We start from the raw sequence: 20,447 nt of genomic DNA, 5'->3' as shown, positions 1-20,447 counted from the left end.
TTGAGAACTGGAAACCCTCTGTCTGCTTTCTGGGAGCACTTCCTCCCATCCTCCTCCCATTTCTGCACCACCTTGGGTGGGGCCTGCATTACTGGCTCCTCTACTGGCCTCCCTGCCTCCAGCACCACTGGCTCCTCCTCCTCCTCCTCCTCTTCCTAGTGAGGAGCAAAGAAGACCACTCCAGGGACTTGGCACTGCGCGGTTCAGATTTCCCCATCAATGTTCCAGGTAAAAATCAGCAATGGGGAGGTACTTTGTTGGTTTAATTAAGGTAGACATGTCTTTAAGATTATTGGCATTAAATGTGAAACTTTTATCCTATTGGGTTTTGCTGAAGGTCAAATAAGCTCATGCTATATATACTTTTGCAGTTTGGTAGCAAAAGGATGACTTGAAATGATGGTTAACCTTGTCTGTCTCAAAGTTTTCACGGGCCATTGTTAAGAAAGCTTTCAGTCTTCAGTAACCTGAAACTTTTAAAGTTTTGCTTGGATGATAAATGGGATTGAATTTATTGGACATCTATCTAGTTGATTTCAAAGGAGATAAAATACTAAAGCATTGAGTACTGAATGTAGATCTGTGCTTTTGACTTTTTCTTGCTTTTAAAGACTTAACTTGACACAAACAGACATGGCAAGAGAGGGAGCACAAGTGGGGTGGGGATTGGGAGAGTTCAAGAGGGAGAGGCAGGCATCCCAGCAAGTAGGTAGCCCAATTTGGAGTTCCATCCCAGGACCCTGGGATCACAACCAGAGCCAAAGGCAGACTCTTTATTAAAGACAGTCACCCAGGTGCCCCTGTGGTTTCGACTTCTTACTGCAAAGGAACAAAGAATATTTGAATCTGTCAGTAAAGATTCTTTGTACTTAACTGATTAATAAGTTTGCCATCCAAAGAGTTCTGGTGTAACAGTTCACTGTTGATTACTACTTAGTCTTTGCTGGAGACTAAGGTGTTTTGTTTTTTTTTTTAAGATTTTATTTATTTATTTGACAGAGATCACAAGTGGGTATAGAGGCAGGCAGAGAGAGAGAGAGGAGGAAGGAGGCTCCCTGGCGAGCAGAGAGCCCGATGTGGGACTCGATCCTAGGACCCAGAGATCATGACCTGAGCCGAAGGCAGCGGCTTAACCCACTGAGCCACCCAGGTGCCCAAGACTAAGGTTTTGAAGAGTTAAAATGCTGCTACATGTAATTAAGACTGATAGAAATAAGAAAAGCAACTCTATGTACAAGGAAGACAAGGAATGGGAATACATTTTTCTTGAAGGTAAAAGAAGGTACTTTTGTCCTTTTTGAAAAATATTTTATTTACTTAATTTGACAGAGAGATCACAAGTAGGCAGAGAAGCAGGCAGGGGGAGAGAGGGAAAGCAGGCTCCCTGAGCAGGCAGCCTGATGCAAGAGTCAATCCCAGGACTCTGAGACAATGTCCTGAGCCAGAGGCAGAGGCTTAACCTACTGAGCCACCTAGGCACCCTGTTACTTTTGTCCTAAGTGAGACTGGTTCTTTGGAGAAAAGGGGCCTGGGAAAAATCTGAATGCAAAGGAAAATTGTAGAAGGTTTTGAAGGGAAATCTTTGGAAAGGAATTTTAGGTGTGGTCAGAACAGACTAACACTGAAATGCATGGATTTTATAATGCATTAGTAAAGATTAAAAGTGTGTTTTCCTTCTGTTTTAAAAGTCAAAAATTTCTTTAATTGTTGGTCTGCTTTTTTTTTTTTTTTTAAAGATTTTATTTATTTCTTTGACAGAGATCACCAGTAGGTAGAGAGGCAGACAGTGGGAGAGGGGGAAGCATGCTCCCTGCTGAGCAGCCTGCTCAACTCAGGGCTTAATCCCAGGACCCCAGGGATCATGACCTGAGCCAAAGGCAGAGGCTTTAACCCACTGAGCCACCCAGGCCCCCAGCCACCCTGTTGTTCTGCTCTTGACTAGAAAATGTGAACATTTGTTTTTCTCTTTCCCTGCCTGGAAAAACAATTTTCTCTGTTTTGCCTTTATCAGGGCTTTAAGAATTCCTAATCCTATTTAGTCCAGGGCTTGAAAACTTTCTAAGGTTTTACAAACTCCTCCAAGATTTAAATCCTAAACGAAGTCTTGTTGACTAACTAGGCTTGTTTGTTCGGTGTGTTATCTCTGTTTATAAGGTCATTATGAAGTGTTCTGTGTCACAGAAGGGATGATTTCCTTGTTAATTATCATAATGAACTCTTACCAAATCATTAACAGTGTCCATTTATGAGTTCTTGTGCTTTCTAATTGTGTTATCTTGAAAAATAAATTTCATCTGCAAGGAGGTTCCTAAAAAGGACTTTTAGGAAAAATACAGGTATTCAATATCTGTAAGGTCACAACTGAAATGGGTAAGAATTTCCAGAACTAACTAAAAAAACTGCATTCAAATTAAACACGAATTAGTAACATGGGACTACATGAACTAAGAAGATAATGATAGTTTTGTGCCTCTTGACACATCACTGGTTCTCTAAAGTTTGCTCTTCCAGGGGCGCCTGGGTGGCTCAGTGGGTTAAAGTTTGCTCTTCCAGATTAAGGAAGCTTTCTCTTACGATATCTGTGACTTAAAAAGAATGCAGTAAAGTATTGACTTGTGAACAAAAGGAAGCATTTAACTTTTCTCTCCACTGGAACCCTCTGATACTCAAAAAGTCTCAGTAAGTATTCTTTCTACCAATGCGGTCACAGTCATTTGCTTAAGTTCAATAGAATGTTCTCCTAAGGGGAAACCACTGGAAACACTGGTTATTTTACCAAGGCTTCGATTGGAGTGTCTTATTTGTGAGACATGTATGGACTCAGGTAGGACTGAATGGTTCTAAAGAACCGAGGTCGACTTACAAACCCTGGAGCCCTAAAGCCCCTTGGAAATGTTGGCCTGATTCCTTGCTTTCAGATTTTCCAGCAGCCTCACCAGGATAGATGTTGTCACTTCCCTGGCAGGTATAGGAACCTCAGGGTGTATTGGGGAGCTTGTGAATAGGGATCTGCCCACATCTACAGGGCCTACAGGCATGTCTGATGGCAAATACTTGACTTCTGGTCTGGAAAGGCTACTAGTAGTTCACCCTAGAAATTCCTTCTAAGAAGTTACAGCAAAGCAGATTCTAGAAGAACTTTATGATGAGTCATTATTCTTGCTGAACTTATGTAGGCCAAGTTTGTGATTATTTAAGGGTAGAAACTGTTCTGGGGGGTGGGGAATATTGTCGGTAACAAAGGCAGAAGAAAATTTATTGCACCTCCTGACAAGTCCTTGAAACAGGCAGAGTGACCTTCCTCCAGGGACTCAACTCCCAGCTTAATATTTTACCAAGGGCAATAGATAATTTTAGCCCAATCCCAGGATCCTGTAAGTCTCCTTTAACATATAAAAATTCCTTTGGAAGCTTTTGTTATATCTGCCCCACAAAATAGCTATTTGCCATCATATTCCAAGCTTATGGCCCACAGATATAAATCTGTTGGGTCTCAGGACTGAGATTTTACTAAGCAGTAAGAAAGAAGCTTTCCTAAGAATAGCTAGTTCCCTCAAGGTGTTGGAAACCTTGTTTCCAAAATACCTGGGAGGCTTAAACTATCCAAAACCACCTTGCCACTTGAAAGTATATAATGAGCCACTTCTCATGACCCCAGGGCAGCTCTTTCTGCCCACAGGTCCTGTCTTCTGACTTTAGTTAAAACCACATTCTTACAACAGAGATGGATTAAGAATTCTTTCTTGGCCATAGTTTTTGAGCCCTAATGTCTTTTCTACAGAGAGATGATACCAGACATTAACTTTGAAGATCATGGAAAGTTGCCCCAACGGATTGGCAAACCATTGTTGACATGCATTTCCTCTTTCCTGCGAATATATGTCCCCTGTTTGAAATTCTACATCCTTCTTCCTCAACCTGTCACAGTGGCACAGAAGCTCCAGTCACCTGTCTCTGAGCCTCATGTTTTTCAATTTCCCATAATTAAGATTTTTTTTTTAGTTTCCTTAAACTGTCTTATATCATTTTAATTAACAGGCCAAAGAACTCAGAATGGAGCAAGAAAAACAACTTTTTCTCTCCTAAATTCTCTTCTGCTGAATGACCTGATTTCTGTGATTCAGACCCCAGATCTAACGTGAACACGGAGCTGGGGATCAAGAGGAACAGCAGCTTCTTCACTTCGCTGGCAGAGGAAGCCTCAGCAGGTCGGGCCGGCAAACCTGCAGCGCACCCAGAGGACGGGGCTGGGGTTTGTAGGGTAATAGAGAATGTCACCAGTTTCAGCAGGAATTTTGTCTATGCTTCCTGCCCTGTTCACCATGTTGTCAGGGCGGAACCAGGTTCCTGAAACAAAGAAGGGCTGAGAAGGGGTGAGGGGAGGTTTGCAGAGGGGAGGTTTGGAGGGGAGAGGCAAAGTGTCATTTAGTTTGAGATCGAGTCTCCCTGAAGCATTAATGCAGCCATTTTCATTTCTGTTCAGCTTGATGCTTTGAAGTGGTTTCCATTTCAGTCACCAGGACAACTGTAGGAAGACCACTTCATATGTTCAGTGAGAAACTTTTCGGTATTTTTTAGAATGGGTAAAATAACAAAAAAAGGCTAAAAGATGAGATTTCATGGAGAATGTTGAGGAATCCGAGTTCTCCTATATTGCTGATGGTATGGTAAAAGTACCTTCAGTTTGGAATACTGTTTTGGAGTTACATATGAAAAGAAACATTTACCTAATGAAGGGGACATTTTGTCCCCCTAAAATACATCTCTGATCTAAGGATTATATTACACTGGTATTTTAAAAGAAGGGTAAAGGAAAAGCTCTGAAACCAGAATGTTTCCCTTTGTGAGACTTTGCATTGATAAGGGAAAACATCATTTGTAAGCGTGCCTCCCTCTGTGTGGCAGAAAGAGGGAGGAGGTGTCACCAGACTGATCATTGGAAAGCTATGGAGCTAAATGTGGTCACAACCACAGCCTTGGTTTCCCTGCTTTGTGTGCTCTCCTTCCCAGCTGCTGTTGAGCATCACTATGGAGGCTGAGAAAAACAAGACCATACCCACTCGGGTCTAGCCCTGAGGTTAGTACAGCCATCTTGACAAAGCAAAAGCTGGCACCTTGCACTCCCTCTCCACTCACTCTCTTCCTCTTGATGATATGTGTGAACAAATAGTTAACTTGCAGAAATCACAATCCTGCAAGACCAGAGTCTTCCTCGGTTTACAATTATCCTAGAGATTTACAACAAAGAAAGTTAAGTTTCTTCTAAACCTAAATCTCATTAACAGGGACTCTTGATAGGAGGAATGTGACATCTACCAGGAAACTCCCAGTTGTCTTCATGTTAGTGCCTCAGAGGGAAAAACCACCTTTGCTTGATAATATTGAGGCCTCCAATATCCCATCTGTCTTCTTTACCCTGATAGCCCTTCTGAATACCCCCTTTGTCCTCACCAACCGCCTAGTCCACCCCTACTCTGCCTTTAAAAACTCTGACTGTAAACTGGTTCAGGGTCCAAGTCCCTACTTGGCTGTGTCTGGTATACTTGGGCCCAAGCTTAAGCATGTCAAATAAACCCTGGTGCGATTGCATCGGTGTCTTTGGTGGTGTCTCAGATGTGAAAACTCGGGCATAACAATCACTTGTGCAGTTTCAAGAAGGATCTTAGCTGCTGCCCCTCCCCCTCAGAGTCTGTCCATCCATTTGGTGGAAACAACAGTGTAGTAGTTACTTAAGGGCGGCAGGAGATCCTCAGTGAGGCAGGGGTATGGGGTTATTTCCTTATATTTTTAATTTTTTTTCTGACAGTGGAGAGCGGCTTTGGTCCACTGGGAGTTAACAGGTCTCTGCTTTGGGAGTCTGGGAGGGTCAGGCCCATGCAGCGCCCTGGGCAATCCCGAGGAGGCTAGGTCCCCTGAAAGCTGAGAAGGAAAAGCCAAAGATTAGTCTCTCCTTAGGAGCTCATTTGAATAGCTCCTGACACAAAGGACTAGGAATTTGGGCTATTTCTGCATTTCAGTGTCCTGCCTTCAGGGAAGCAGTTTTGATAAGAGAAATCCGTTTTCTCAGACAGCTGACTCATCCAGCAGAGAATCCCAGTTCCAGCTCTGAGCCCATTCCGGGTTTTCCCCCCTATCCTGCCGGCCGTGACCACAAGAATGGCACAGATGCGGAAGTAAAAGTGCTTAAACTTCCCTCTTTGTCCTGGGCTCAGACCCTGGGAGAACGGTCACAATCCTCTGAGCCCGCTGGTGTTAAATAATCTCCAATCCTCAAGGTCTCCCAGTGCTGCACAGTTCCGCGGCCAGCATCCAGCCCGGTCCTAGAACAGTTTCCAGATGCACAGGCTCTGTTAGTGGCCTTAAGGACATTTTCTCCTGATGCTGCTGTGATCTCTCCGCAGATACCTTGTGGGAAAGAAATCCAGAGGACGAAGGGAAAGGAGAAATGGCTAGTTCTCAGGTAAGCCTGGTATCCAGGAGAGGCCATGTCATGTTTTCCTCCGGAAATTCCTCGCTTTTAGAAATTGCAAATGTTGGCTTCTGTAGTTCTGATGTTTCTCCCTTCTGTTTTCACCTGATTTGAAGATCTTATCAGAAGTGATTTTCAAGGCCAGGTCTTCAGAGCCCTTCTCTGTATCCCAGAGTCTTCTCCCAAGTCTCCAACCTGCCTTACAGCAGCAGCTGTCACTGGGAGTTAAAGTCCTGGAAGCACTGAAAGTAGTTTCTGAGTGATAGCCGTGCGTGGGGGTGTGGGTGGGGGGCTTAAGTCTGAGATTGCTGCTGCTGCTGAGGTCTGGTCCAGGGCGGTCAGTGAGAGAAAAACCTTTCTCCTTTAGGTCCCTTGTGCTTGCTTTTCTCAGCGCTATGTAGCCCAGGGGTCAGGAAATTGAGAAATAAACTCGATGGAGTTGTGTCCAGAATAACTCTAGATGTTCCCTGAGAGAAAGTATGGGAAGGGGGAGGTTTTGAGACTTGCTCTTTAGAATGTGAAGTAGGTATTTTATGTAAAATACACAAGAGGGGAACCTGGGGGCTCAGTCAGTTAAACCTCAAGATTGTTGATTTCCCCTTTGACCTTGATCTCAGGGTCCCGGGATGAGCTCGCCCTTTGGTTGCAGGCTTAGCTGGGAATTGGCTTGAGAGCCTCTTCCTCTCCCTGGCCCTTGCACTAAAGTGTAAATGAATCTAATTAAGATTATGCTGCCTCGGAGGAGAAATGGAGGCTCCATTGTCTAAACGTTGTGTCTCTGCCAGTGGGGGGGGGGGGGGGGGTCCATGATTGGGTGGAGGAAGTCACGTGGCCTTGAAGAGTTCACCTGAGGCAGAAGCGCTCTTTGCAGTTCACAGAATATCCTGCGGGAGGCAGGTGGCAGAGGAGAGAGAGGCTCTGTATAAGTAGCAGTGTATGTGGTGGGGGCTATTTTTAGTGAGGAAAGGTGAGGAGTTAGGGGGCTCAGGGAAGTTTTCCTCTTCAGGGCAGTGTCCCTCGTTGTCAGTAGTTCATTGGTTAGTTCAGGCCTGTGGCTCCTTTGAGGTGAGGCCCTGATGGACCTGTCTGGGTTTAGCAGGGGGGTTTCTGGGGGCCATTTTCCATGCCTTTGCTCAAGCCCGCTTGCCTCAAAGCAGCTCCTACAGAGACTGTAGGTGATTGAACTGTATATATATCATTTGTTTTCATGAGATTGGTATTCTGAATTCCTGTTTTCAGACCACACACACACACAAAACTAGTGATGGTGTGGCCTTGGGTGCGCCTTGGTACTGAGATTACTTTTCTTTACCTCTTCTCCCCAAATGCATGTTGGCCATATTCCTCCATGCATGTCCCCACTGATACAGATCTGCAGGATCTTCTGTCCAAGGTTTCACTCAACAGTGATCTCATCATCACACCAGCTGGGCCCTCAAGGTCCTGGGAACCTTGCTTTCAGCTTCCTTCATGATGACTGCACTCCTGAGCCACTCACCATTTTAGTGCAGACTGAGTTCCTGCTCACACCCCAGTGCAATGCCTCTGACCCATGGGGCCTGTGCCTGTGCATCATCAGGAAGACCACAGCTTTGACACCAAAGACATCTCAGGAATTGTTTCTTCATCATTCACTCCTGCACCCCAATATTTCACATCAGAAATAACTCATAATTCCTTCTGGAACATTGGTTCTTCTCCTGCTTCCCAACAGTGCACTGGACAAGGAGCGCTCTCACCTCTCTGTAGTTGGTAGGGTTGACTTCTGGGAGTAGAGGTGGTCAATCAGTCCTGCCCTCTGTCTCATGGGTTTTTCTTTTATTCCACACTCATCTCCTGGAGTGGAGAAAGTCAGGTCTTGGGTTTAGCTGGTGACATTAACTCCCACTTCCATGTTAGGAACCTTCGTGAAGTGTGTCAGTGGCCACTTAGTGACTGTGGTATTTATTGCAGGGACAGCTGACCTTCAGGGATGTGGTCATAGAACTCTCTCAGGAGGAGTGGGGATGCCTGACCCACACTCAGCGGCAACTCTACAGGGATGTGATGTTGGAGAACTACGGACACCTCTGCTTCTTGGGTGAGGGAGACTCCTTCCAGATTCCCTGAACCACAGGGAAGATTGTGGTTTTCTTTCTCCTTCCTGTGAAGATTGTCTTTTGGACAATTCCTGTTTGAATAACTGGAATTCAGATCCAGACAGAGAGGAGAGGAAGGAGGGGTTTGTACATGTAGAGAAAAGTCATCATCATGTGTCCTTTTCATCTTTAGCTTCTCAAGGTAATACCCCACTTCTGTACAAGAGTTTCAATTCTAAACACTTAGTGGCAGAGAATGGTGCTGCTCACATGTTAAACTGAAATTTCCCTTTCTTACTATGTCTATTGCTTGAAAGTGGAGGTCAGGATGTGAATATTGAAATGCCTCCTCTGTGTTCTAAAGGGACTGTTGGGCAACAGCTTTTGGAAACCATTTTCTAGAATTGTACAGTATCCTCTCTTCTGTGCTGAACACAATCCGGATGGAAAGTTAGAATCTCTGGCAATACTCATTTTCCTTTTTCCTTGTAAACAGGTCTCACTGTGTCAAAGCCAGACCTGATCACTTTTTTGGAGCAAGAGAAGCAGCTCTGGGATATGAAGAGAAAGGAGACTGGAGGTTTCCATCCAGGTAGGTGGGAATGAATGAGGCAGATGACAGAGGGGAGGTCCAAGTCTGAAGGAGGAACATAGATCTTAAGCTGTGGTTCCACTAGCTGTCCTTGAATGAAAATCAGTTGATTTTATTTCTCTCATGCCCGGTTTTATTTCTCTCATGCTCCCAGAGGGACATCTACTCTCCCACATTATCAAGGTCTTGCATCCTCTAGGGATTCTCCTTCAGTTCCAGTGATGGTCTGCCACATCCACAGGGAGGACCAGGAGACTCTCCTTGGAGGGGGAAGGCCCCCTCAGTCTGAGAGCTTCTCCATTTCTTTGAGGGCCCTGGGGAAGTCATCCTATTTCTGAGGACCTGTATGTTTTGGCCTTTGTTAGTTCTGGTTTTCATCATGAGACAAGTAGGTTAGGGTAGTTGTACGCACACTGGGTTTCGGTGCAGAAATTCCCAGAGCAGTAGAGAGACAAGATTTCTAATGTTTTCTGGTTTATGCTTTCTAATGTTAGGGAGGCTTTAATCTTATTCTTACAAAATTGACATTTAGTAACTGCATCAGATAACAAACCACCTCCCTAAAATGAGACAATGTGCAGTTCTATTTCCCCTTTCTGTTCATTCCTCAATGGTGAAATAATTCAAGGTCTCTGTTTCCTAGCCTTCTCACATAAATAATGTTATTGGGGGACTAGCACATTTAGAACTCCGAGCTTGGAACCTATAAGAAAGTCTCACTTACTATGTAAGTCAAAAAAGGATAAATTTTATGCTTTTGTCAATAAAATTACGTGTATTTGATTGTGTTTGTGTATCATTCATACATGCTCTGATTCTTACTGTTAATTTCTCTCCCTGGGGAGTGGTGAGTGAATGTTATACTATGTCTAGGTGAGTTGATATCAACACAGAATTAATTTCATCATGTATTTGTGGGTGAATTGTTTTCTTTCGGCATGAGAGAAAGGAGTTTCTGGAATTGAAAGTTACTTTGAAACACCTTACACCTGTGTATCATGTTTTGGTAGGAAATAAGAAAGATTTATTTTATCTTTAATTATATTACACTATGGTGTGCCTTGGTACCTTCCTCATTAACTTTTGTGTCTCCTGTGAGTATTTTCATTGTGGTTACCTTAGAGATTCCTTAAAACAACTTAGAGGTAAAACAAAGCTTTTGAATCTCAATATTGTGAATTGCACACAAAACACTTCTTCCTGTCTCCACCCCTGCACCCACTTTGTTAACTGATGTCACAAATTCTAACATTTATGTTGTGTAGTTTATGACCTATATGAATGATTTTTATACTTTTTAAAAAACAAAATTCTGTTGCAGAAATAAATGTGACCTAGGTAATTCTAGCACTACAAGTTTGTTTAACTGTGTAAATACTTATATTTAGCGGAGAACTTTAGGATCCCATCTGGTTCAGTTTCTGGGTAGAATCCTTTTATTTCATTGAGAGAGCGTTCCTTTAATGGTTCTTGTAGTACAGGTCTACTGGTAAACGGAGAAGGGTCTTTACTTGGGAATGTCCTCATTTCTACATCTGTGGAAAAGAGTGCCCAGTAAAGTATTGTTGGTGATTATTTTTCAATCTTTCAGTAGCTGAGTACATTATGCTGGCCCCATTCTTGTTGGGACTGCTGGGATCCCACTACTGCTCTTCTAGGAGCTCTTGCACAAGGTGAAGTGCATTTGCCATTCTGTTTCAAAAGTCTCTTTTCATCTGTGGTGTTTGATGGGTTAATTACAATCTGTCACTGGTTCATGTCTTGACATTTATGCTACTTAGAATTTTTAGCAAGCTTGAAATCTTAAAAAAAGGGGGGGGGGGCGTCTGGGTGTCTCAGTGGGTTAAAGCCTCTGCCTTTGGCTCAGGTCATGGTCAGGGTCCTGGGATCAAGCCCCACATTGGGCTCTCTGCTCAGCAGGGAGCCTGCTTCCTCCTCTCTCTCTGCCTGCCTCTCTGCCTACTCATGATCTCTCTGTCAAATAAATAAATAAAATCTTAAAAAAAAAAATTTTTAGCAAGCTTGAATTGTCTCTTGTGTCCACAGAGGTCACCCTCATCTTCTTATGGGGTCCCCTTAATGAGCATATTGGACCACTTTGTTGGTATCCCATGAGTCCCTCAGACTCCGTCCTTTTCCACCTATTTTTTTGGTCCCCTCAGTAGAGAATTTAGAAAAATTGTCTTTAAGAGTTCTGATTCTTTCTCTGCTTCATCAAGTCTGTTGCTGATCCCTTAGTTTATTTTTAAATTCAGTAATTGTACTCTGGGACTCAGTTTCTGGTTCCTGGATGTTACACGTTATGTCTCTCTGGGTTTACATTTTGGTCATGCTTTTTCCAGATAAAAGTTTAGTTACCTGTAGTCTTCTCTTTTTCCTCCACCCAGATTTTTATCATTATAATTTGAAGTGCTTGCACTTTGTTGTTGTTGTTGTTGTTTTGTTTTTGGTTTGATCTGGTTTTCGTTTGTTTTGGTTTTTTTTTTTTTTTTTTTTGCAATGTATGGGTCTTTATTAATTTAGGGCCAGTTTTGGAGATTTGTTTTGTTCCTCTGATTGGAACATATTTTTCTTTTTCTTTGAATGTGTTGTGATCTTGTAGTGGTATTTGGGAATTTAAAAAAAAAAACAGTCTAAGGACCCAGGATTATAGACTTGTTTTTTTCTTCAGGAGAACACTAATAATAGCAATTCCTGGGTTCTGTCACACTTGACCCGGGCATTTGTCAAGTCTGCTTTCCTGTTCTTTCCCAGTTTCAGGAAGAGGAGTCACTACTGTACAACGAGTGATCCCCACCTCTCTTTGCCTTCAGCTCTGTCGTCTCTCCTTGTTTGAGCAGGAGCTCACCTGAGTATCCTCCACACTGCCTCTACAGGTGCCCTGATTCCCTCTCTGTTTCCTGTGTCAGGCATGTGAAAAGGAGTCAGGTTTAGTAATGAATAAAGGAAATGTGTGTTGTGTATGTTGTGTGTTGTGCATGTGGTGTATGTGTGTCCAGACAGTAACATGACCACAAGCACCGAGGGTTTCTGAGAGTGCCTTCTGTGGGGATAACTCAGGATTGACCTGTGACTTGGTTCCTGCAGAGGTTGTGCAAATTGTCCCGGGTCAGAATCACCAGGAGCACTTGTAAATCTTGGATCGCTGTGCCCAGGCTTACATTACCATGTCAGTCGCTCTGGGGGCAGCCACCAACCTTTCCGTCATTACCCCATCTCAGGTGGCTGTGTAGGGACTAGACCTTGAGAACCTGTATCTTGGGACACATTCATAGTTGTGTTCTTTGGGAAAGGTAGTAGCCCATGTGTAATGTAGTGAGATACACAGGTGTGTAGTCTTGGTTCTCCAGGCATGAAAGTGGACTGTTGTGTGTTGGGCCTTTCCTGTGTTGTACCTTGGATGCCTGACCTTTGTGTCTACATCTGAGTATTCAACCAGGAAACCACTCAGGCTACCTATGTGTGGTGTGGGCTGGAATGTTCACTTTGAAGTGTTCCTTCATGGAAGCTGTTCTGTGTGAGGACTGCTGGGTGAACCACTGAGTGTCAAAGAGAAAAGGAACAATCCAAACATGGGTCACCTTCTAGAAGGCATATGTACTATGTGCTTCCTGTTCCTATGTAGGCACCCAGGTTCAAACCCCGACTCGACCAATAGTGAGAGGTTACCTATACCTTCCTTTATCTACATGATTTCTTTGAGTGAGAGGACAATAGTATTATCACTAACCCATAAACTCTAGAACATTGAATACATTAATAGCAAATACAGCATCAGTAACTGTGAGACAGACATTGTATACACTGTGCAAAGGAATGTTTCAGATACTAGTAAATATATTTTTCTAATTCTCTTGATCTTATGAAAAATTTTTTAAACCATACCACAGAGATAGAATCCCTTGTGTTTCTCTGAACACATCATTATGTTTAAAATTTTAGCCAGATACGTATTAGAAATTAACATACTCTGGTTTCTTTCTATTTTTATTTCCCCACTTGGCTAATAAAGTGAAATGTATTCTGAAAATTTGTATTATGCTTTCTTTTTATTTGCTTACACAAATCATTTTAAAATTTTTTCTTCATTTGAGAGAGGGAGAAAATAAATAGAAGTTAGGGGAGGGCCAGAGGCAGAGAGACCAGCAGAATCCCCACTGAGCAGGGAGCCCCAGGTAGGGCTCTTTCCCAAGACCTGCATCAGGACCCAGTTTTTAGGCAGAAGCTTAACTGACTGAGCCACCCAGGCTTCCCTACACAAGTCATATCTTGATATAGATTCCCATGGCCATGATCTTGTATCAGACTTCTCTGTTGTTTTATCTCTGTGTCTTCCTCCTCTAGTGGTGTTAGCAGTCTCCCAGGACCACTCACCCAATGCCAGTTGTGATGTCAGAGATCTTCCATGGGGCCTCTGTGCTCAGATCAATGATTATTCCTCTTTTCCCACAGCAGACATGCCTCCAGGAGCTGGGCAGTTGCCATAATCTTTGTGGTGCAGGCTGTCCATGCAATCGTGGCAACCTGATAGATGTTACACCACTGTCGCTCTTTACTTCACTGGAGATAGGATAAGTTCTACAGCTTTTATCGCCAAACAGGGGAGCATAGGCAACTCACTGTACATTGTCTGTAATGGAGTCCGACGCACACTGACAGCTTTTGGGTGAAAGATTTCTGCCATGACATTGGATGCACACTTCTTTGTTAGGTTGACAGAGTGGCCAGGGATGTGTGTATGGTGGCACAGTGTTCATCTTCGGGTTCTTCCAGACCTTCACAAGTGGCCCTATGGCCGATGGTTGAAAGCATCTTAAAGTCAAACTTTCCAGGTCCATTGACTTTGTGACCTACCCTTCATGGGACTGTATATCATTGCCAGGTGAGCAGGAAAAGATCATGAAGGAAAATGTATTGATTGCTGTTGTGGATACCTTCCCTGAATCATACATTCATATATGTGCCTCATACAGTCTTGTCACTATTCCTTGAAGTCATGTGGTGATGTTGTGATCTGCATGAGCATTTCCTTGTTTGATGTTTTAGTAATACTTGCCATTCCACACGTTTGTGTATAAAAAAGCTTGGGAATATAGTGAACGCATCTGGCTCTTGGGTAGAGGGCAGATGAGTTTGTTTATTGTACAGGAAAACAGATGTTTCTTTCTGTGAGAAAGGACCGGGTAGATACATTGGATTTTCCTTGATGATACTAGGGTTTCCTGTGCTCAGAATCCCACAGAAGTGATTCAAACCCACCGCATGTGTAGCATCTCGCGGTATCAGTTGTGGGTGTGCAGCTGGCCAGTGGAATTCGTGTGATGAAGACGTTTATGATGTTTGCTGTGTCATGAGTCATAAGATGCTTAGACTTTGACCTGGGAACCTCCTGTCGTCTGCCCAGATTGGGAAATGGTTACAGGCCACCTGGTCACAGTTTAGAATGTGTCATGTTGGGCTTTTCATACTCTTGGGATTATCCATGGATTTTATTCAAAACAAAATAGATATTCATGAGTGTGTTTCTTTTTTTTTTTTTAAAGATTTTATTTATTTATTTGACAGACAGATCACAAGTAGGCAGAGAGGCAGGTAGAAAGAGAGAGAGGAGGAAGCAGGCTATCCGCAGAGCGGACAGCCCCATGCGGGGCTCGATCCCAGGACCCTGGGATCATGACCTGAGCCGAAGGCAGAGGCTTTAACCCACTGAGCCACCCAGGCGCCCCCATGAGTGTGTTTCTTGTTTGTTCACTTACATTGTTGTTTTGATTATACACTTAAGTGAATATATATGATATGTCTTTGTGTTACTTGACATCGCAGAATACTCTGTGGTTCAAACCATGTTGTCACACATGACAAGACACAATGAAAGAAGAAGAATCAGACCCATAAATGCAGAGAGTAACCTGACTGTAACCAGTGTGGAATGGAGAAGGATGATGGGCAGCATGAGGAAATGGGAATGGGAAGCACATGCTTCCAGTTGTGTTATAATGAGTCATGGGGAAAACAGAATATAGTGAACTCGTTCAGTGGTATAATGACAACATTTTATGGTGCCAGATGGTAGCTACTTGGTAGTGAGCAGAATAGAACCTATAGAGTGGTCCAGTCCCCATGTTTTACACCTGAACTAATGGAACATTTAAAAGAAAGCAAGATAGATAGCGAGAAGCATATGCCTTTATAGGTTAAAGTAGTGTGTTAAGAGGGTGCAGGCAAACAAAGTAAACCAACTGTGCAAAATAAGCTAATCCTAAGTATTAGTAGTAGGAAAAAATCCTAGGAAAGCAAACTGACCTGTATCACAGTGGAGATACAGGTGCATAGTGGTAGAAGGGAGAGAGCAGGGGAAAGACAAGCATCTACACAGTAGTGTGAGGAAGTAAATTGGTAGATGAAGAAGAGCCTGTGGTCCTCATAGACTGAGCAGCCCAGGGGGTACATGGAAGAACAGTTATTTCTGTGAGAGCTTCTTAAGTCTATTTCCCTACAGTGTGTTCTCTCTCATGTCTCACCATTACAGAGTGTGTAATAATGGCCACATGTGTCAGGAAGGCTTTTCTGTGTAAGTGGATTCTTTTGGGAAGACCAGAAAGTGCAACCAACTTTAATAACGGTACTCATTTTACACAAAGTCAATATTAAGGAGGAAGCCTAAGTTGAAACAAGTGATCATATAGCCTGATGAAGACATGGGTACTAGTACTAATGCAGGGGAAACTTGAAATTGATAAAGACCACGGATGCAGTGAGGTCCAAGCTACAAAATGCACTGCATTTGTTGTCAAGGAGGGAGTTTTTTCCATGAATACGGTGGCCGTGGTGAATTTGGGTTGGGTGGTTTGTTGCTCTTAATGTATGATCCTGTTTTGGGAATTGCTCTTCGTTGTGTAGAAACAAAACTAAGTTTTATGGTTTGGTTTGTGTACTAACTTTCTAAAATCCACATGAGTTGTTAGAGAATTAAAACAATAAGGATTCACCACGGGAAGCAACGGCTGTGGAGCAGGAGGATCCTAGACTCATTTGTCCTGTCATGAGCACTACTAGGCAACTGTCAGGTCCTCCTGAATGCCCCAGACATTGGGCTGAGGAGTGACAGGACAGACTCCCAAGTGAACGGAGAGAAGAGGCCACATGGAAGATGGCAGATAGTGTGGAGACATGGTTTAGGGAGGAGAGGAGTATAGCACTGTGGCTGGAAGGGAGCCCTGGCTGTGCAGTAGGTTTCATGACAGCGGAACACTCTGGGGATGCCTAAGGAGGTTCCACAAAGCCAATGGCTTGGAGAGGGAGAAGGGCTGAATTTCATGAGTTCTTGGAACCAGCACATCTTAAAGCCTGGTTTAATGGGCAGCAGGTTTGGATGGGATAGAACTAGGATGGCACTGGGGTGCTCCTGGAGAGAAGGCTGGCAAACAGCCTGGGGGCTCACGGCATGGAAACAGCCACCTGGAGAACACCTGGGGTGCACAGTGGGGAGAGTATTCAGTAGTCTAGGAGCACATTCCTGAGAGGAAACTTTCAGTGACATGTGGCTCCCAGAACATGGGAGTTGGATGACACCATTTCCCTCTCCCATCCTGTAGCATAAAGCAGAGCCCCACTCAGTGAGGACACTGGCTGGCTGCTTTGTTTGCACCAGGCCCCAACCCCTGTGATCTGAGGGGACTGCCCTTCTCAGTGAGGCTTGTCTCAGGCTCAGCAAGGTCAGCCCCTGCCCAGATCCTGAGCAGGGATTCTGCAGGGCTGCAGTCCTGGTGGAGTTGATGTCAGGTCTCCTTTCACAATCAGAGCAGAGCTCACCTAGCTCAAACTGGCCACATTGAGGCCAGGGACAAAACACTGCCCATAGCAGGCAAGGAGAGCTCCTGCAGACCACTGGCCTGAAGGATACAGAATGAGTCATTGTTGAGTTTTCTAATGGACAGAGGAAGTTAGAGAATTAGACAAAAGCCATGATGAAAGAATTTATCCCAAACAAAACCAGCAGGTAAGGCCAGGGCCAGAGAAGCAATGGAAACAGTAGTTAGGAGCTTGATGGCGAATTTAAGGCAGCAATCCTAACAGTACTCAAGGAGTTGAGAAAAGAATAGTGAGAACTGGGCGCCTGGGTGGCTCAGTGGGTTAAGCCGCTGCCTTCGGCTCAGGTCATGATCTCAGGGTCCTGGGATCGAGTCCCACATCGGGCTCTCTGCTCAGCAGGGAGCCTGCTTCCTTCTCTCTCTCTCTCTGCCTGCCTCTCAGTGTACTTGTAATTTCTCTCTGTCAAATAAATAAATAAAATCTTTAAAAAAAAAAAATTTAAAGAATAGTGAGAACTTTACTACAGGGATAAGAGTTTAAAAAAAAAAAGGTTGAAAAAAAGTTGGTTGTCTGGGTGGCTTACTCTGTTAAGCCCCAGGTTCTTGGTTTCTGCTCAGATCTTGATCTCAGGGTCCTGGAATCCAGGCTCAAGTCTGCCTCTGGACTCAGTGTGATGCATACATGTGATTTCATCTCTCTAGCTTCCACCCAAACTCTTATCACCCCCATTCCCCAGTAGATGTCTTTTTAAAAATCAAACATAGGTGAACAATGCAATAAGCTAGATTAGAAATAGGTTATTAAGAGAAGGCTGGAGTTAAGAGAAGGCTGGAAGATACAGAAGAATGACTTTGTCACATAAAAGGCAAAATGAAGGGAAATACTGAATTGGAACCAAAGGAGGGAAAAGAATCATGCAGCAAGGGATTTTTTTTTTTTTTTTTTAAAGATTTTATTTATTTATCAGAGAGAGAGAGGGGGAGAGAGCGAACACAGGCAGACAGAATGGCAGGCAGAGGCAGAGGGAGAAGCAGGCTCCCTGGTGAGCAAGGAGCCCGATGTGGGACACGATCCCAGGACGCTGGGACCATGACCTGAGCCGAAGGCAGCTGCTTAACCAACTGAGCCACCCAGGCGTCCCAAGGGATTTTTTTTTTTTTTTAAGATTTTATTTATTTGACAGGCAGTGATCACAAGCAGGCAGAGAGAGAGAGGCAGGAAAGCAGGATCCCTGCAGAGCAGAGAGCTCTATGCAGGGCTCAATCCCAGGACCTTGGGATCATGAACTGAGACAAAAGTCAGAGGCTTAACCCATTGAGCCACCCAGGTTCCCCTAACACAAATTATTTAGGGAGCTCATTGACCCCATTGAAAGTAGGAAGATTCCCAGGTCTAGGGCTTTCCTGTGCTGGGAGAGTATTTCTTCGAAATTCAACCCTCATGCTTCTTACTGGTCTAAGGTGATTTCCAAATTCTTTGGTTCAAGGTTAGCAATTCATTCTTAATAACTTGTCTGTTTTTAGGCATTATCTTTCTTTTGTTCTAAATTACCCTATTTGTTTTTGTTTTTGTTTTTTATGATTTTGTTTATTTTGGGTGCCTGGGTGGCTCAGTGGGTTAAAGCATCTGCCTTCAGCTCAGGTCATGATCCCTGGGTCCTGGGGTCAAGTCCTGCTTTGGGCTCTCTCCTCAGCAGGGAGCATGCGTCCCTCTCTCTCTCTCTCTGCCTCCCTCACTGCCTACTTGTGATCTCTGTCTGTTAAATAAATAAATAAAATCTTTAAGAAAAAAAAAAAAGATTTTGTTTATTTGACAGAGAAACACAGCAGGAGAGGGAACATAGGTATGGGGAACAGGAGAGGGAGAAACAGGTTTCCTGTTGATCTTGGAGCCTGAGCAGGTCTGGAGCCCCATATGGAGACTGCATCCCATGACCATGGGATACTTGACCTGAGCTGAAGGCAGAGGCGCCCCTTTATCTGTTATTATATAGTAGTTTGTGGGATTTAGTGTTTTACCACTTTTATTTTTTTTATTTATTTATTTATTTATTTTTTTTTTAAGATTTTATTTTTATTTATTTGAGAGAGAGACAGTGAGAGAGAGCATGAGCGAGGAGAAGGTCAGAGGGAGAAGCAGACTCCCCATGCAGCTGGGAGCCCGATGCGGGACTCGATCCCTGGACTCCGGGATCATGACCTGAGCCGAAGGCAGTCGTCCAACCAACTGAGCCACCCAGGCGTCCCTACCACTTTTATTTTTGATAAAATGGGCATTACTTGTTAGTATTAATTACCTCTGTTAGTATTAATGTGCTATTTATTTCAGATTTTTCTTTGTAATTTTTATTCCTATACTAAGTTTCTTTTAAAAAATATTTTATTTATCTGACAGAGGGATCATAAGTAGGCAGAGAGGCAGGCAGAGAGAGAGGGCGAAGCATGCTCCCTTCCGAGTAGAGAGCCCAATGTGGGACTCGATCCTAGGACCCAGGGATCATGACCTGAGCTGAAGGCAGAGTCTTAACCCATTTAGCCACCCAGGCATTCCTCTCTACTAACTTTCATCTAATTGTTTCCTTTTTTAGTTGTGGTGGAAATTAAGTTGCTTGTTCCAACATTTTTGTTACCTCTATTGTATAACATAACAAAAATGAAAAACAAAGTGTACTCAGGAAACTGGCAGAAATAAACAAATAATGACCAGAAACAGTAAAAGAATTAAGGTGATTTTTAGGGATTTCTGTAATCATGTCATGTGTGAACAGAGATAGTTTTACTGTTTCTTGTTTAGTTTAGATTCCTTTACTAGATTTATGGTTGCATAATTGTTCTCAATAGAGAACTCAAAAGGCAGTGGTGGGGTCAATTCATTACCTGCTGATCATAGAGGAGAAGCTTGCAGACTGTCCCTACTGAATAGGTTTCATCTTTTCATACATCTATGGCATTCATTAGGTTAGGGTTTCCTTCATTCTCTACCTTGAGTGTTTTTAGCATGACATGCTGTCCAATACTGTCTCCCTTATTTGTATTCTGTCTCCCTTAAAATGATCATGTCATTTTTGTCCTTGGTTCTGTTAATGTGGAGTCTTGAGTTTATGGTTTTCTGTATGTTGGAGCGCTCTTCATTCCAGGTCCAATTCCCACTTGATGATCTTGTAAAAAGGGAAAATGTTCTGTTGATTCAGATTGCTATTTATTGTGAGCTTCGAGTGAATATTGGTCTCAGGCAGTAGTTTGTAAACTTTGTTGTTTGTAGTGTCTTTGTCTGGCTTGCATGAGCTGGTAATGCTGGTGCCACAGAGAGAGTGTTCTGCTAGTTTCTCTGATAATTCATGCCTTAGAAATGTTTGAGGAGATTTGCAGTCCTTTCTCCTTCAGTGTCTGAATATCCAGTGAATTCATCTGGCACACAATTTTTGCTTGTTGGATTTTTTCCTTTATTCCTCTCTCACTCTGCTTTGTGGTTGTAGATCAGTTTGGGGTTTTATTTT

At 43.5% G+C, this 20,447-nt stretch overlaps 1 protein-coding gene across 2 annotated transcripts in view; it reads left to right on the top strand.

The window, feature by feature from the left end:
• Nucleotides 1–20,447, top strand: part of LOC132005466 (zinc finger protein 93-like) — a 95,324-nt gene that overhangs the window by 56,121 nt on the left and 18,756 nt on the right. For both annotated transcript variants that reach the window (XM_059382635.1, XM_059382637.1), the window contains exons 5-8: nt 4,125–4,208; nt 6,402–6,460; nt 8,423–8,549; nt 9,044–9,139. In XM_059382635.1, coding sequence (XP_059238618.1) covers nt 4,125–4,208; nt 6,402–6,460; nt 8,423–8,549; nt 9,044–9,139 — 366 coding nt within the window. The remainder of the gene's footprint in view (nt 1–4,124; nt 4,209–6,401; nt 6,461–8,422; nt 8,550–9,043; nt 9,140–20,447) is intronic.

The sequence above is a fragment of the Mustela nigripes genome, chromosome 17 (genome assembly GCF_022355385.1).
Source record: "Mustela nigripes isolate SB6536 chromosome 17, MUSNIG.SB6536, whole genome shotgun sequence".
Classification (NCBI taxonomy): domain Eukaryota; kingdom Metazoa; phylum Chordata; class Mammalia; order Carnivora; family Mustelidae; genus Mustela; species Mustela nigripes.
The sequence above is the reverse complement of the archived record's forward strand: the minus strand, read 5'-3'. Positions and strand labels throughout refer to the sequence as shown.